The sequence below is a fragment of the Nansenia antarctica genome (assembly GCF_963989245.1).
Source record: "Nansenia antarctica genome assembly, chromosome: 9".
NCBI classification, from domain to species: domain Eukaryota; kingdom Metazoa; phylum Chordata; class Actinopteri; order Argentiniformes; family Microstomatidae; genus Nansenia; species Nansenia antarctica.
The window spans coordinates 23,936,560-23,954,951 of record NC_137679.1 but is presented as its reverse complement, the minus strand read 5'-3'; the positions used below and the strand labels follow the sequence as shown (position 1 = coordinate 23,954,951).

The 18,392-nt window shown below is 41.5% G+C and overlaps 1 protein-coding gene across 1 annotated transcript; it reads right to left on the bottom strand.

Moving 5' to 3' along the window:
- Positions 1-1,503: 1,503 nt before the first annotated feature.
- On the bottom strand, positions 1,504-17,926 carry arih1 (ariadne ubiquitin-conjugating enzyme E2 binding protein homolog 1). Its single transcript, XM_080539358.1, has 14 exons — positions 17,561-17,926; positions 15,723-15,790; positions 15,462-15,606; positions 13,985-14,077; positions 13,777-13,832; positions 9,169-9,235; positions 8,894-9,000; positions 8,191-8,233; positions 7,322-7,393; positions 7,072-7,202; positions 2,654-2,711; positions 2,171-2,431; positions 1,811-1,923; positions 1,504-1,706 (listed from the first exon to the last, which is right to left on the bottom strand). Exons 1-14 carry the CDS (start codon positions 17,846-17,848, stop codon positions 1,622-1,624), a joined length of 1,587 nt encoding a protein of 528 aa, XP_080395484.1. The 5' UTR covers positions 17,849-17,926; the 3' UTR covers positions 1,504-1,621.
- Between the last annotated feature and the right edge of the window lie 466 nt (positions 17,927-18,392).

Sequence of the window (18,392 nt, the reverse complement as noted above, 5' to 3'; positions counted from 1 at the left end):
GACACCAGGGCGGGAAAACAACATCATTGGGCACAATTAGGACATGTTCACTATGGGGTGTACTCACTTTTGTTGCCAGCTGTTTAGACATTAACAGCTGTGTACTGAGTAATTTTCAAAGGACAATAAATCTATACTGTTATTCAAGCAGCACACTGACTACTTTAAGTTATATCAAAGTTTCAGTAGGATAATGTTATCCCCTGAAAGGATATAACAGAATATTTGCAAAAATCTAAAGGGTGTACTCACTTTTGAGATATACTGTATATTTAAAAGCACCACCATTTTCAGCCTCGCACAGCATCCTGTAACCTCAGCCAAAGTGATACAAATGCTTGACCCTGTTTGACAGCGATCTGCTCCAATGACCAGTAACAGAAAGATGTGTTATCATTCCATTAACCTCATATACTATCTATACCCAAGGTGCATGCTGGGCTTAAGGAGAACAACCTCAAGCCAGGTCTGGGAAGAGCAAGTTAACAGAAAAAAAGATGAGTGAATGTCACTCAATTTGGCTCTCGTAAATAATTAGTAGTGTCATTCTTAAATGTTAAAGATATCTAAAAACAACTAAGGGTTGTACAGAGACAGAGGATTAGCTTAGGAAGAGACTGGGCTAGTGCATTCAGCCTATAGATGTCAGTTTCTGTTTCCTCTTGTTTACTAAACATTTTGGGCCGTTTTACAGAGGCCTCAGTCTAAGGACATGGCAAGTAAGAATTATGCCTTCATCTGTTCCCATTTCAGTTGGGTTTATCTGCCTGGTGCAGCATCTGCACTGCTCATTCTGTGGAGAGCTCTGGGGTGGTGGAGGATGATGAAGGGGTTGCCTTACTGCCAACAATCTATCCTCCAAACACACACACTCCACTGTAGGGAAGTTAGGGAGATATACTCAATCTACACAGCAAATATACATATTTTTTTTTATATTGGTAAAGAATAAATATTTCTAAATTTAAAAATTATGCAAACACGTGCCACTCTTGCTCTTTAACGTCCATGCATATGCGTTATTTACAAATTGAAAAATACTGATTTGATTTCCCCCACCCCCCCTTTCTTTTTTTGGCATTTATTTTTTTTTACCAAACTGTTTTGCCCCTTACAATCTGCCAATCAACATTCATCAACCCAGACAGGGATCTAACCCTGTACAGCAGACAGGGCCAGGACAGTTAAAGCTGTGTTGAAAACAAGTCCATCTCTCACACAATAGAGAATATAAAATAAGGTCAAAATCAAAACGGAAAACATCCACGAGAATTAAAAAAAACAAAAAACAGATATAACTAGGTGAAAATAAGATATTTGAAGGGAGATGTTACAATACAAGCCAAGAAAGGATGTATTTGTTTTAGTTGAGTTTTCTGTCTTCTCACACTCCACTCTGTTGCTAACAATACTGTAGTACACTTAATATTTTTAATATTCTACCTTTTTATTTAAATATCATTTACTTTTGAAGTTTCCATTAAACAAAATCAGAGAAAAGGATGCAATAGTGGGCAGTAATGCCAGTAGGGTAGCGGCAGTGCTGCCCTGTTTCATTGCATCAGCGCTCTAGTCGGTAGAGATAGATACACTCAAGAGTCCATGGTGTGGGGACGTGTCCTCAATCCTCAATATACTCCCACAGATCCTTCTCATAGCCTTCATGCACGTGCTGTAGAAGCACTCTCCGTCGGCTCTCACAGTATCTAGAGACAGAGGAGATAGAAGCGCTTTAGGGAGCGGGACCTCTCCTGACTTGTCGTCACTGTACAATAAAGGGGAAAGTTTTCGTCCTCTGGCTCTGACTCACCTGTATTTATCTTGTACTTTCTGCTTAATGTCCTGCAGTGAGTCCTGGGAAATGTCCCGTTCCAGGTATCCAGACAGAGTCTCAGTGGCGTTCTCCAGGTCTGCCTGGTTATTCTGAGAAGATCACATCAGAAACAAGTCACACATTGCTTCCGCAGCCTTGATTACTTACCTACATCACACCAAGCCATCTTATGAGACACACACGCACACTCGCTTACACACGCTTACACACGCTTACACACGCTAACACACGCTAACACACGCTTACACACGCTTACACACGCACGCACGCACACGCACACGCACACCCACACGCACACACACAGCAGTGTCTATCCAGGACGCACACTCGCTGTACCTCAAAGATAATGGACTGGTTGTTCTTCTTGAGGTAGAAAGCAAAGACGTAAGTGAACATGAGTGTGGAGCGACACTGGCACAGCACGTCCACTGCCTTCTTCAGGAACTGCACCTCGATCCACGACATGTTGTGCTGCTGCATCTCCTCCATCTTCTGCTTGACCTGAGCATAGAGCTTGTGCTCAAAGCGCAGGCTCTGCATGTGGTTCATGTAGCGGTTGCAGTAGAACAGGTACCTCTGCAAGGCCGCCCTGGAGCGCTGCAGAGCACACGCCTGGCTTTAATTACAGTGGAAATGGAGCCAGCTGCCCTCCACGAATGCATCGTCTGCACAACGTCTACACAACGTCTACACTGACAACTATACATTCAACTTCCCCAGGAATGCATGGAAACCGTTAGACTATATAATATAACCGTTGAATAAAAAAACAAGCACACCACACATTAACCTAAGGCTATTAACCATATATATAATTACCTCCTGCGCATCCCTGGCTGCTTTTGCGTCATCTTCATTGTAGCGATTGCAATTGTACCTGCAAGACAAAAATGATGTCTCCATTAGAAATCAATCGCTCTTCACACTTACTATGAATTGTGTTACTTCATAATATTTTGTGAAAAAGACAGGTAACTAAGATTAGAGCTTTATGTTCACTCTTAACTCTTTGACCGCCAAACCCGGAAAATTCCGTGTTTTATGATAGAACGCTTGGCCGCCAATAACGGAATATTCCGGGTTTCAGAGTTATCACTGCCAGACGATAGGGGGCTCTGTTATGCATCGTTTGACCAAGTATTACATATGTCCATCCTTCACCAAGCCAACAGGAATTTTCAGGCGTAATAAGCGGGATTATCAAATCACAGTCGCGCCACTTTTTCCCCAAAGATGCCGCGGCCTAAAAGCTATTCAGCAGCTGAAATAGCTAAATGTGTCATGTCCAAACTGTGGGACTCAGACCGACAGGTTTTTGATGAGGCAGGCGATTTACATTACGACCGTAATAGTGACTTTGAGCCGGAGGACAGTGTGACGCGAAAGACGGAGACGCAGGGGAACGGCGGTGTAGAAGATGATGGACAAGGTAAGACAATTCACTGAATAAAGAGTAGGCCTCCGGCAATGTGCAATATTATCATACAGTAACGTTGGGTCAACGTTATAAACGTTATCCCTCTGGAGTCGGCAAGACCGGAGGCGGTTTTGGGGAAAAATAGTGAGTCTTCAGAGACTCTCTCTTCATGTGCAAATGGCTCCAGTTCTGACGTTAGTAACAATATTACTAAAACAATCTTTTTTGCTATTTAGATGTTGGATGTATTTTGTCAACAGTACATAGCCAAGAGTTTGCTGCACAACTTAGTTTTATAACATCGTTTTAGCTAGTGTTATACTAATTCTAATTATTTACACATCAAACAGTGCACAGTGCTAAGCGTCGAAGACGAATTAGGCGCGGCGCTGTGAATGAAGCGGGAACATCAGGACCCCCTCGTCGGATGCAAGTCAGTGACTCGTCACATTCCCTTGCTAGAGGTAAGACACAGATCTCTACCAGCTGGTGCGGGCGGGAATATAGTTTTAGTTAGTGTTATACTAATTCTAATTATTCACACATCAAACAGCGCACAGTGCTAAGCCTTCAAGCCCCCCCCCCCCCTGTCGGATTCAGATTCAGACCCGGGTTCAGACCTAGATTGGACCCGAAGTGCAAGGTCACGTTCCCCAGTCCAAAGTAACACACATCAGATCATTTTATTGTATTTATATTTCTACCAGCTACATTGTCTTATTAACTGTTTTATCTATTTACCTGTTATATTTGCTTTTATTCATTGTCATTTTTATTTTCTTACTATGCTCCTCTTGCTGTATTTTTAAATAATACATGTACAGCACTTTGAATTGCCCCTGTTGTATGAAATGTGCTATACAAATAAACTTGCCTTGCCTTACAGGCAAGTTTACCGTATTTTCCGCACTATAAGGCGCACTTAAAAGCCTTTAATTTTCACAAAAAACCGACAGTGCGCCTTATAACCCGGAGCGCCTTATATATGGATCAATTGGTTAATTTGTTGATCCATACTGGTTGTACACGGCGCTCAAGGCGCTCTGTCAAAATGTTTCAGTACGACTGGTAAACTACAAAGCCGCACCGCTTGCAGCATTACGGTAATCAGTAAACACCGGTATACTGTGCTTACTCACAGTCCCACACCACTTGTGTAAGACCCCAAGTAAAGAAGACTAAACAGAGTTTCCGAGGGAACAAAGTGAGATTCTTGGTGCTTTCAACTTGAAGTTTTAAAGTACCCACTCGATATAATAAACAACAGTTTAACGATCACTAAACACTTAGCATTTGTGTATTGGATTCATTATTCTCGTTTGCCGGAGGCTACCGGTAAGGGAGGGTTGACTTGTAAACAAAGTTTCGTTTTAGCTCGTGTTCAAAAGCAAGAACTGTGTGTTCATCTAGTTATGTGTAGTTATGTGTTTTTAGCATGTCGATGTTCTCCCAGTATGTTGTCATGTTATTAAAATACAGTTTAGACCTTCGTAGCGATGTGTTTTGTTAGCTGTTAGCCGCTAGCAGCGTTTGTTGTGGTTTGGTCAGAGTCACTTTTCTCCCATTCAGTGTTTGAGGTGAACCAACATTCAAATACGCCTGTCGTGTTCAATCTTTCTCTGATTTGAATGTATGACACATCATTTGAAAGCTTACAATCTGTAGTTTAAGCATGTGTAAAAACTGAAAAAGTACGTTGCACATTTCACCAGGAGCTGTCACATATTGGTTGTTGGTTATAATTGTATAGCCTATTGGTTGTTTTCTGGTGTTGTTTTGCTCTGTTTGTAGTCTACTTGATGTATTTTTATCAGCTGTTAAATCACCACAGCGGTTAATCCACTAATAGAGATAATAGCAGATTGAAAATGCTTGTAGCTAACTACTCTATATCTCGTGGTTGCAGCTATTGCGAATTGCTATTCACGCGAGTCAGCTGTGAATCACCGCAGGTCCTTGACGCTTGTTGCAAAAATGGATGACGAACGGCTGATACTTGAGGTGGAAAAATATATATTTTTGACAGTGGAGCAGGTAGAACGTTGACGGTGACAACGCTCAGGTGGAGCTTGGACAACGGGAAGTTGACACAACACCGATGGAGAGGTGACGCAACGCAGTAGGTGGAGCTTGGGCGTAACGCAACCCCAGTCAAACGTTTGACTGCAGTATCTATTCTATGCGCCTTATAATCCGGTGCGCCTTATAATCCGGTGCGCCCTGTATATGAAAACAGTTCTAAAATAGGCCATTCATTGAAGGTGCGCCTTATAATCCGGTGCGCCTTATAGTGCGGAAAATACGGTACATGATTATTTTCAAATGCGTCACATGTATCAAAATAAACACATTCTTTTATCTTCTCAAAATATCCATTACTACTGATCCTGTTCATAATGAATATTAGAAAATTAACATAACATGTAGGACTAAATGGCTCCTACAATGAGATTCATTATGTGAATTATAGTTTTATAATGTCAAATGGGTCAAACGGGTCTTGGGGGTGAAAATAAACAGTTTTTTGACAAAAACACGGTTTTCTCAGTTTTTTGTCCGAAAAGTAGTTTTTTGATGAAAATGACCAACATTGAAGTGTTCACTGAACATGCTAGGAAGAAGATAGAATCAAACTTGTTTTTTTGAAGAAGGTCTCTTCTTTCTTCTGATGTATTCAGTGTTTACATATTCATAGAACAGAATATTCTGGGAATTTTTGAAGATGAGTCAAAATTATCAAAAAGGCTGACGCTGGCTGGCAACTTTTTCAGAAAACTCTGGCGGTGAAAGAGTTAATAAGACTGATCCATCAAATCTCAACGCTTGACAAAAGCGTCGGACAAAAATTAAATACAGCTGGTGTAACTTGTTAATCAAGTTCGATCGAGGTTCAACCCTGAAGCAAAATGCATAATTCACCTGGCATCTGACATATTGTCAGGCCCTGAACACGGCAAAGACCTAGGTTCTGGGCCCTGGACAGTCTGGACGGATTGATGGCAGCTGCTGGATTGAAAAAATCAGGTGTAGTGCTGAGGCACAAATATGTACATTTCAAGCCTGCAAACTGCGACACTTGAATGTGCAATAACACTATGTGCAATATGACAACCCTAGTCGTCTATCTGTACAGTATAGTATAGTGGATAGTGTACATAGCCTTTATTTATGTAAACCAGCTCCTTCCCTTCCTTTTTTTTTTTTTTTTTTCCTAGCACCAGGGGAGCCACCCCTCCTAAATTTCGTTGTTTGGTACCTGTACTATAGCAATGACAATAAAGACCATTCATTCATTCATTCATTCATTCATATTGTTAGGCAAGATGTAAATTAAAGTTCAGCAACTTTTTTTATTTTTTTATTTTTTTTTCCAGATTTTATCCCCTTTTTCACCCAATTTGGTATCCAATTGAACCCAACCTAGCATCCAATTATCCCCTGCCTATTGCGTAGGATCCGCCGCACGACCCCGTGGCCGGCAGCCCCAGAGGAGATCGCCAGGCAGACTAGCTGACTGGCTCCTCGAGCCCGACACCGTTATTCCGGCACCCCGGGGGCGGTGTTGCGCGACGGATCCTTGTCCGGAAATAGTCCTATACCTGCCTTTGGGAGCGGCCGCTCAATATGCCGCTCCCTGTGAGCCCTGGTCATATCCGGGTCTGGCGAGACCGGGATTCGATAGACTTAGACCGCTGCGCCACCACGGGGCTCCAGTTCAGCAACTTTTAGTCTGGCACTGAGAGCAGCTCTGTGTTGACTCGGGCAGGTCCACTGTCATCCAGAATGTTGGGAAAGACCTGAGCCCAGAACAGTTACTCACCAAGCTGACCCATGGGGCTCCCACGGACCCAGGCAGACCCAACAGAACTCAGCTTTGCAGTTCTGGTTCCGACACACCATGTGATTGCAGCCACCATCCTTCTCAATGGTCACGTGGCATTTTGGACATTCCTGTAAAGGCGCAGGAAGGAGTAGGTGGTGAGTCGCTCCGCAGCAATCAGCCACAGACAGACAGGGACCGTGCTATAAAAAAGACTATTGAAAAAGCGGCCCGTGGAGTTCCAACATACCTTGGTATTTGCTGCAATCCAGTTTGATGTTTCGCTGTCATCGTCACATTTTTTAATCCACTTCCTCAGCCACTGCAAAATAGTAGAGGAATCGAGAGTTGAACAACAATAAGCGCTGAACACTTCCGTCTTGTGGCCCTCCTCATTGTGCAGATTTGGTAAATCTATTGACAATATGATTTTTGTTGCCTTATTTTATGAAAAATGTACCTAATCTAGACCATATTGCTGATGTGATCGCTACAGGTAGGTTAGTAATTCCAGTGAAATTGACAGATCAAAGGCATGCTTTACATTATAATTGTTGCCATTTAGAAGATGCCTTCATCCAAAGGGACTTACAACAAATACATTTGTCTAAGTAAGTGAATTATCTATCTATCAGTCATAGCAAGAAAACATAATCTATGCTAGGGCCAGGGGCCATTGGCAGTCACAATGCTTTGTTGCTGCAAGGGCTGCCTCTGGAATAACAAGACAGGTCTCCTGGGAGTCTCCCAGCAGAGTGAGTGGGAAGGTGGCTGTCTGCTCTCAGACAAAAAACACATGCTTCTACAAAATGTGACTCAGAGTCACTGTTTCAAATCCATAAGCTATTCTGCAAAAAAGCAAGTCTAAATATGAATTAACTGATTTATTTATTGTGAAAACCTGACATTGCCATTAGGTATTACTTAAATAGCTAGTCGGGAACAACTCATTCAAGTTTCCCAAGTCAATAAATAAACAGCGATTGTGCCATGAGTACAAGTAAATGCAATACAAATATGGGTATTATACAGTACGTTGATGCATATTCATATGCCCAGACGTTGATTATTCTTGGTATAAACTCATGCAGAAGAACAGCATATTGATCCTTGACATACCTTACATTTGACAGGGTCATGCCAGTTCTCGCCACAGTTGAAGCTACAATAGAATAATATATTAGCATTATTGTTTCTTGAACATACCACATTTAACATTTAACATCTGTTACCTATGATTTTCTAATAATCCCCAACATTCAGAGGTCTTGGCCTATAAATATGATTATACATATTCTACCTGAGCTCTTATATAAAAGATCTGGTGGTTTGCATTCTTTGCTTAGCAAAGAACACTATTACTCCATAAACTCTAAAGACCAGCTACTGAACAGAACAGAAGCTTTCATTTGATTTTGTTCTGGAAATATCCCAACGAAGCGCAAGAAGTTACCAGTTGAGCACACCCAAATTGCACACTTTTTATACAATAAAGAGATTTATTGAGCATCAATGTTGAGGTGACTCAATGTAATCTGTTTTAAGACTCCCTTTTATTTATTTTTCCCTTCATGTTCACGTTGCAGGGATTAGGTAAGAGCTGCTAACAGGAAACAGTGATCCCAGAGGAGCCTGCTGTGACTGGGCCCCAGAGGGGAGTGGTGGGTGCAGTAGCTTGGCAGGGAAACCCCAGGGCTGGCTCACATGCCAACTCTGTTGTGCTCTTGGTTTGCAAAGGAGCCTGGGGAGTTTCAGGAGCAGACTAACCTGTAAAATGATATTGAGAAGAAGCTGAGTGAGATCACTGAAGGAGTTCTCTTACCAGAACTGACGGCCACACTTGCACCTCACAGGCTTGGCGTCTGGGTACTGGACTTTGACAACGTGATGGCAGTCAGGTGCAGGACACCACTTTAACAGTCGATTGCACTAAAGGAGACAAGGCCATGTTCATGATACAGGGATGCGGTCAAGTGTTGGCCAAGAGTGCAACACTGCATTCAATATACCTCACTTAATTTCCTATTCATTTGTTACAAGACAGACATTAATGACATTAAATAATTGACAGTCATAAATAACAGATATAAAGCTTACCTCTACAAAACTATTGGTAATTAAGTGTTGGTACTTCAACTTCACTTTTGAATCTGTTATGAGTCGCCTGGAGGGGAAATTCAAACCAAAACTATATTACAATCCACGGAATGATAGTAGTTGGTGCATTAGATCATAGAATACCAACAATGAGCAATCATCACCAGTAAAGCCACTATGGATGCTGTGTTTGGTTGGTACACTGCAATTCATCATCATCTTGGCAGAGTATGATGATCGCAAATACGGAGGAAACTAATGAAGTGAGTATCCTTCTAGCAACACATGGTTAGTTAGTTTAACCCCCCCCCCCCGGGCCACTCCACTGCATCCCCCGGTGAAGAGACCGCGTTTCTCTAGCTCTCCCAGGGGCCGAGCTAACTAGCACTAGCTAACTAGCACTAGCTAACTAAGGCCCTGAACACAGAAAAGGCCTAAGTTCTGGGCCCAGGACAGTCCGGACGGATTGTATGGCAGCTAGTGCTGAGGCACAAACATGTACATTTTCAAGCCTGCAAACTGTGACACTTTAAAATACAGTGAAAAAATACTCTTTGTGCAATATGACAACCCTAGTTGACTATCTGTGCAGTATAGTACAGTGGATTGTGTACATAGCCTTTATTGATGTAAACCAGCTCCTTACCTTCTTGTGATTTTATGCATCTATGCTTTTTTCTAAAATGTGTTTTCTTTTTCCTTTCCTAACACCAGGGGAGCCACCCCTCCTAAATTTCGTTGTTTGGTACCTGTACTGTAGCAATGACAAATAAAATAAAGTCCAAGTCCAAGTCCAAGTTGCTTAGCCTATTCTATAGGACTGTTCCAACGACGACTGCTTCTTTAGTTTCCAACACATCTCCTAAGTGCCGCCATGCTAGTCTTCCACATGTACAGTAGCCTATAGTACTGTACTATAGTGAACTAACAACACAACAACAACAACCATTCCACAGATCAGAATGTAGGTTAAGACAATTACTGTAAGCTCAGCTTTAGAGCTGGGTCAAGAAGCAAGGTAAGAGATTAGCATTGATATCCTCAATATAGGCACAAATTAGGGTTGGGCGGCCGGGGTATCTGAAAAAAGCAACGTTTTTTGTCAATACCGTCATCATTTTTATTTATTTATTTATCACAAGGTCATAAATTGCTATATATAATAAATGCCTTAAGAGTGTGTGGTTGGAGATGCTATGAAAGTGATTTTTGTAAACAATATAATTTGTCAAATAAATAACCTGTCAAAAAATACTATTTAGAAGAATGAGTCACGTGACCGCTTCTCCTCAGAACGGAAAAGTAGAAAAAGTTATAGCGAGTAAGCTTGGTCCCTAAAAAAGCAACTGCAAGCTTGGTCCCTAAAAAGCAACTGCTGCAATTTGGAAGCATTTCAGGTTCTGACCGAATGACGAGAGCAAGCCAGCAAATATTGACGAGGCTGTGTGTAAGACTTGCATGAAGAAGGTGAAAAAGGAGCGGGCAGAATGATAGATGACTGCCTATTGTCCCCATCTCTGGTGGAAATCAAATGACCAAAAACCAAAGCCAGCCGCTTTCCACTGATGTTTAGAAAATGGCATGTTTTTTGTCAATAAACCGTCATTAATTGCTATATATAATAAACGCTTCAAGAGTGTTTGTCCAGTGCCATTGTCTGTGGTTGAAGATGCTATTGAAAGTGATGACAGAACATTTTGTAAAAAACATATTTTGTCAAATAACCTGTCAAAATATACTATTTAGAAGCAATCATAATCCTGTGTCACGTGACCGCTTCACAGAAGGATACACGATCACTAAGGCCTAGGCTACACGGCGCCGGATTTGGCTGAAACGCTGACGATCTGTTATCGTTTGCACCTCACGGCTACACGACTCCGCCAAAATTCGTGAGCTGAGACTGTGATGAGACGATAACGCTGGGAGGGTGTTTCCGTATAATTTTTTGGAGTTGTGTGGTCGGCAATTGGATGCGTTTTTCGATAACGATGACGCGGACACGCACACATGTATTGTGGTTTACTTAAGGTGTGGGGCTGTTTCTCCTCTCGTTGTACTGGCAGACTTCATATCATTTAAGGAACAATGAATGGAGCCATGTACAGAGAGATTCTTGAGATTAACCTGCTGCCATCCACCAGGATGCTGAGGATGAGATGTGGGTGAACCTTCCAGCAGGGCAACGATTCAAAGCATACAGCAAGGGAAACTCGCAATTGGTTTCAGAGAAAGAAAATCTACTTGTTGGAATGGCCCAGTCAATCACCTGACTTAGGCTAAACAAAATTGAACATTTGCGGAAGCATCTAAAGATCCTGATTCACAAGAGGGCCCGCCCGCAATCTTCAAGATTTAAAGACAATCTTTGTAGAGGAATGGGCCAAAATCACACCTGAATACTGCGGGGCGATTAGTTCGATTTCATACAGAAAGCGCCTTGAAGCTGTCATTACAAACAAAGGCTTCAAGTATTGAATTAACTTCTGTTAGTGTGTTCAATACTTTTTTACTGTTTCATTCCACTTTATTACACATAACTTTATTTACATATAGACTTGAATGTTTAGATTTTTTGTATGGATTGTTTGAGTTAATACCAACGTCTGGTGCAAATTTCACTTGAATAGGCTCATTGGAAATACATTTACTGGACAAAATGTTGAATACCGTATTTTCCGCACTATAAGGCGCACTTAAAAGTCCCAAAAAAAAAAAAAAAACGACAGTGCGCCTTATAATCCGGTGCGCCTTATATATGGATCAAAATGTAAAAATTACATGACCAATATTTTTTTTTCCATAATAATAAAATGTTTCAGTACGACTGGTAAACTACAAAGCCGCACCGCTTGCAGCATTACGTAATCAGTAAACGACGGCCGCCATCTTGGAATCTCCGCGAATGCTATGCTATTGTTATGCTATCATGTGCTCTGAATGGATGCCGTACTCACCCAACTGTTCAATTCGGACACTGAAGAAGAAGAATTCAAGGGATTCGTGGACGAGGAATGAACTGAAAAAGTGAGCTTTACGTGTTATACATAACTGAACAATGTTGAGTTATGCACTAACGTTTGATTTAGTGGTATCAGACTGTTTCTTTTACTACGTGTTTACTGAAATAAAGTTTGAATGTTTGACTGAATTGAATTAATGAACATCTCATCATTAAAGTAAAAAAATGTACTAAAGTACCCACTCGATCTAATAAACAACATTATTTGTTTGTACTTATTTGTACTTATTTGTACTTATTTGTTTAGTACAAAAAAATGTACTAAAGTACCCACTCGATCTAATAAACAACAGTTTAACGATCACTAAACACTTATAATTTGTGTATTGGATTCATTATTCTCGTTTGCCGGAGGCTACCGGTAAGGGAGGGTTGATTTGTAAACATACTTTCGTTTTAGCTCGTGTTCAAAAGCAAGAACTGTGTGTTCATCTAGTTATGTGTAGTTATGTGTTTTTAGCATGTCGATGTTCTCCCAGTATGTTGTCATGTTATTAAAATACAGTTTAGACCTTCGTAGCGATGTGTTTTGTTAGCAGTGTTCGTAGCTGTGGCTGCGTTCAGAGTCACAAAACTGAAAAATTACGTTGCACATTTCACCAGGAGCTGTCACATATTGGTTGTTGGTTATAATTGTATAGCCTATTGGTTGTTTTATTGTTTTGCTCTGTTTGTAGTCTACTTGATGTATTTTTATCAGCTGTTAAATCACCACAGCGGTTAATCCACTAATAGAGATAATACCAGATTGAAAATGCTTGTAGCTAACTACTCTATATCTCGTGGTCGCAGCTATTGCGAATTGCTATTCACGCGAGTCAGCTGTGAATCACCGCAGGTCCTTGACGCTTGTTGCAAAAATGGATGACGAACGGCTGATACTTGAGGTGGAAAAATATATATTTTTGACAGTGGAGCAGGTAGAACGTTGACGGTGACAACGCTCAGGTGGAGCATGGACAACGGGAAGTTGACACAACACCGATGGAGAGGTGACGCAACGCAGTAGGTGGAGCTTGGGCGTAACGCAACCCCAGTCAAACGTTTGACTGCAGTATTTTCTATTCTATGCGCTTTATAATCCGGTGCGCCTTATAATCCGGTGCGCCTTGTATATGAAAACAATTCTAAAATAGGCCATTCATTGAAGGTGCGCCTTATAATCCGGTGCGCCTTATAGTGCGGAAAATACGGTACTTATTTCCCCCACTGTACATCTGCATATGAAGCAAGGTCTTCTGACAACCACTGCTCAAAGACTTGGTTCAGCCCAGGGTTCTGCCCACTTCTGTCTCACAGCACAGACTGTCAGCTGAAACATGACTGATACAAATTATGGAAGTTTAGTCACAACTTCATAAGACCGCTCTTTCTCCAAACAGACGCTTCCAAGCGATGACATGTGTTAAGCTTTCCAGCGACTACTGACCTCACCCTAGTGAACCATCCAGTAAGCTTGTATCAAGCAGCATGGGCGATATCATTGGTGTGAAAAGTGCTCTCAGCGTATTAAACTTCACTTCATATCTATAGCCATTATGTTTCATCTTAAAATACAAGATTACAAGAAATACAAGAATACTTACATGACGGTGTTGTCATCAACCAAAATATCACAACTATGGGCAGGACAGGATATGGTCTGAAAGGACACCACAGTAAGGGAAACAGTTATAGAGTAAAGTAAAAATAATTAGAAAATGTTATGCTTATGTCTTTTGTCATGAAAATCATTCAAATGTGATCACGCACAGGCTTCTGAGTGATAATGGAGATTGGAGAATGCTTCAGTACCTGTCCCATTCCCTCCTCTATGATCTTGGTAGTAAGGTAATCCCCCCAGCACTGCATGCAGAACTTGTGTCCGCACTCCAGGCCAGTGAAATACTGTGGAAAAAAGAACACACACACACATTATTTTTTATGTGAAACAAAACACCACATAAAACAGCCTCAGATCACAAATAAAATATACCAAAAAGAGGCCAGAGCACATTGTTGATGTCAGAGCGACAGACCCCAAATGCCCTTGGTGCGGAAGCCATGGATAACATGCAACAGATGTGCCAGAGCTTTAAGCTTATTTTTCCCCCCAACAGACCAATTAAAACAATCCCTTGGTGTGTTTTCAGAATGTGTATCACATGGAATCATCTGGTTGGCTGAAGTTGCCATTTCCTGACTAGGACAGGAGTTATCATGGCGAGTTTGGGAAAAATAGATCAACACAGGAATCTGACACAGTTAGATACAGATCCCCATTGGATTTCTATTTAACATCTCTCAGCATTTCAGGGTATTGGAAGCTTTGCCCCCTATCGTTGAACCAAATCTCAGACCACTGATATTGGCACCTTTACTAAACCAACATAATTATCACACACCTGGGACAGGTGTTTTCTCATTTCCAACACTTTTAACTCATCAATGGCAAACCTTCGAACACAACTGTGAACCACATCTGTATAGCAGGCACTACACATTTGACATAAGTAGGGTCATAGCGCCTCTTAGCTTCAGACTGAAGAGAAATCCATTATGAACATCATTCTGGCCCAGTTAGGCTACTTATCAATGATGGCCCATGGGCTCATAAAAGGAAAACAGGGCTACATGGTTTCATGGGTTTCTGTGAGCAAGTGTGCCACAGAACATTGTAGGCTATATGCTAATTCACATTAGCAGGAAAGACAATATTTGATGAGCCACACTGATCCCCAGTCCTGGCTTGGCTTCACCAGTTGTCTCACGTGATGCAGTAGATCACCAGCATACTTCAACAGTCTGTCTGGCCTTTCACAAGCAAATATTCTATGAACTTCCAGTCTGAAATACTTGCCTGTTCTTCAGCTCTGCTCCTTTGTATACAAATGTAGTAATCCAGTGAAGAGATTAGTAGTGAAAGCAGCTCATTAGAAATCCTTCCTGATGGCCCAGACTATAGTGTTGCATGTAGCAACTTGGGCACAATCTTAAATGTCAAATTAATGGAACACAGCCTCTGCCCACCTCCCGCTCCCCATCATGTGTCAGCAGGGGTATGCTCTAAACAAGCCTTGACTTTGCAGCTATGCTGCTTCATTGACCTATTATTCAACAGCTTGAAAAAGAAGCTGGCTGTTATTGATCTAGTCACGGGTAGCACTGGGGTATAGTGCTAGGGGCAAGATCAAGCAAGGTAAATGAGTGGATCTGATAGTACTGTACTTTCTTAATCTTAACTAGCTAAACATCTGAAATTGAAAAACCATCTCCAGTTGAGAGAACTGACCGTGTTAGGGTAGTTTAGATAGCAGATCTGACATGGCGGGTCCTGTGCCGATGATCTTGTGTTCATTGGCCGCGACCGAGATTTCTTACTGGGGTTGATGACATGACATTCTGAGAACAACTTGTCCAGGTTACCATCAAAGTACCTGGAGAAAACAAAGAGAGAAACTTTTCAGACAAGCTTTGAGAATGGCTTCATATCTTGTGTTCATATCTTACGCATTAAAAGAGAACCGCAAATGTTTATACGAAGAATACATGCCTTTCCATCAGCTTCTCTTTATCCCAGTTGAAGTGACTAAGAAGCATTCTTGTGATAGTTGCAGGATTCTAGTAGAGAGAGAGAGAGAGAGAGAGAGAGAGAGAGAGAGAGAGAGAGAGAGATTGTTGTTATAGGCCTACACTGGGGTTGAAGGAAGAAGAAATGTCATGACTGAAAATTATGAATGCCTTATCAATTGTAGGCATTTGTAAGTATCAACAGTAAGTAACCAAGGATATGACTGTGACTGAAAACATCAACTCAATCCTATCCTACATTGCCTACATGCAGTAGCATTACAAAATTGTAATTTTACAACATCATATCATTGGAACCCAATATAGGTGCAAAGACTGAAGGCTTTGTGCTGTATTCCTTTCCCCTGCTGAATGATTGAACCAGCACACAGGTGAACACTACACCTGACCAATGATACTTTAATAAAAAGGCACATTTAACTGCTGATAATAGCCAGTATTGCTCATATATTGATTTTGTTATTAGTTTTCGTTATTCTGGGTAGTACAATCAAGAAGGGATATGCTGTATGGTGTCTCCACGTAATGCCTGCCTTTGTGGTTAAGAACCCAGAATCATCTTTATTGGAAGGGTTGGGGTTTGCTAATGCAATAACACATTTATTTATTGTTTACTTTAATTATATATAATATTTTGCATTGCATACTACATTACAATTCTAGTGATGATGAACTAGGCCTATTATTTTTAGATGAGAGGCTTAACACCATGCCTTGCCAGTGTCTCTACACAGTGTGCCAACCAGGCTCAAATCAAACTTTATTTCTTTTCTGTCTCATCAGATGCTGCTTATAACTAGGTTTAAGCCATCCCCAATATCGTTTATGAAGTGACACTACTTAACAGGGAAGAGAGCCTCTAAAAAAGCTTGAAATGGGGTCAGATCAGCAGCTTCGTTTTCCCCCTTGATTACTAGCTACATGGGATAGTATGGGATAGTATGGGAGCTAATAAAGGCCCGACTAATAAGGAGAACATGTAGCCAGCTAATCTAGCTAACGTGTAGACAGCTGCAGGGGAATTCCACACAGGCTCATCTTAAACTTAAAGTGCATGACTTGTAGTAGTGATCTACTTGTAGTAATGATCTGTAGACATTGGTAGTTAGCTAACTAACACTGCATTAACATCCATCCACAAGATGTAAGGCTGATCAGTAGCTACCACAATAGTAGCTAGTTATCAGCTTCGGCCAACTGGAAGACCGAGATGCTACTCGCTGATTCATTGCTTCGTCTTCGCTGGTTCACAAGTTCGCAAGCTAGGGGAAGACTGGATCGCCAACTAGCATTGATAACCTGCTAGCTGGCTAACGGTACCTGAAGTTGTCAGCCCAGATAATGCTAAGAGATGAGGCCCCTTCATTGGCCCCGAGTTAGAGCTAGCTGGCTAGCCAACAATAACTTCATGTTGAGTTGGTTTAGTAACGTTATCCATTTGAGGAAAGTGAAGGAAGCTAGCTAGCTGCATGGGTCCGTCTAATTGATGGAATGGAATGGAACGGAATCAATCCATACCTATATCTCTCTATATATGTTTAACTAAATACTTTCAATAATACATTTGCGTGTCCATAAAATACATTTATTTTGATCAAATAAGTAATTAAAGGTTCACTGACAAACCTGTCATGAAATCAGCTAGCTAATATATCATTGAAAACATGGAACGTTTTTGTTCCAGGAATTAGTCTAACCTATCTGTATCAGGATATAGCTAAAGGAGCGCCAGTGCAGTGGCCTGTCAACTTTACACCGTCCCCGAGCTTTCCTGCAGCTGACATCCCTCCTCATATCTACCTGGATGACCTCGTTGACCTCCCTGATGCACTCCACCATGTGCTGGAGGATCTGCTCGGCAGTGAGCACTTCGAAGCGGTAGTCCTCCTCCTCCTGGCCGGGTCCGTGGCCGCCTCCCCCGGTCTCTCCACAGTCACAGTCTCGCTCCCCGCCGGCCACGGCAGGGTCGACCAGCTCCACCTCTCCCAGCTCCAGGGTGTCGTCTTCGGATTCCTCTTTAGCGCTGTCTTCGCTGCATTCCTCTTCCTCGTCGTCAAATTCATAATTATAACCCTCATCTGAGTCCATTACTATGTTCTTATCAACTTGTGACAAGGAGACGTACAGACTTGGGATGGGTAAATTGCTTGACGAAGCCAAAAACTCACAACAGTTCGGGGCTTCTATTTTTCAGCTGCAGCAAAAATAACAACAAAACGTCGCCGCCGCTGCCGAGCCAACAAAGAGACGCGGCGTCATGAACCGACGGCGACCTACGTCATAAGGATGACTCGGAAAAAAATCTAAAGTTAAATTCATTGAATTATAATTATTTTATGGTAAACACATGTTTAGCTATAAGTAAGCTAGCTAGGAATAATCGATTGAAATAAGTTAATAACGAGTGGGGCTTTTGTTGAACTCCTTGAAACACAAAGCATCTACACTTGTGTTCTACCTCATATTCATCATTGATCTAAAATCCAAATTGCAGTTGAACAACTTTTAATTTCTTATCTAGTAGTAGGTTACTGTATTTCTATTTGTCACAATCATAACATAATAATAATAATAATAATAATAATAATAATAATAATAATAATAATAATTTGGATACCTTTTTGTGCAGTAC

Coding starts and splice junctions, on each gene's coding strand:
- arih1 (XM_080539358.1), bottom strand. CDS start 17,848: ATGGACTCAGATGAGGGTTATAATTATGAATTTGACGACGAGGAAGAG. Junction 15,607..15,722: donor AAAGAGAAGCTGATGGAAAG/GCATGTATTCTT, acceptor TGTTTTCTCCAG/GTACTTTGATGGTAACCTGG. Junction 2,712..7,071: donor GAGCCCCATGGGTCAGCTTG/GTGAGTAACTGT, acceptor TTTGTCTTGCAG/GTACAATTGCAATCGCTACA.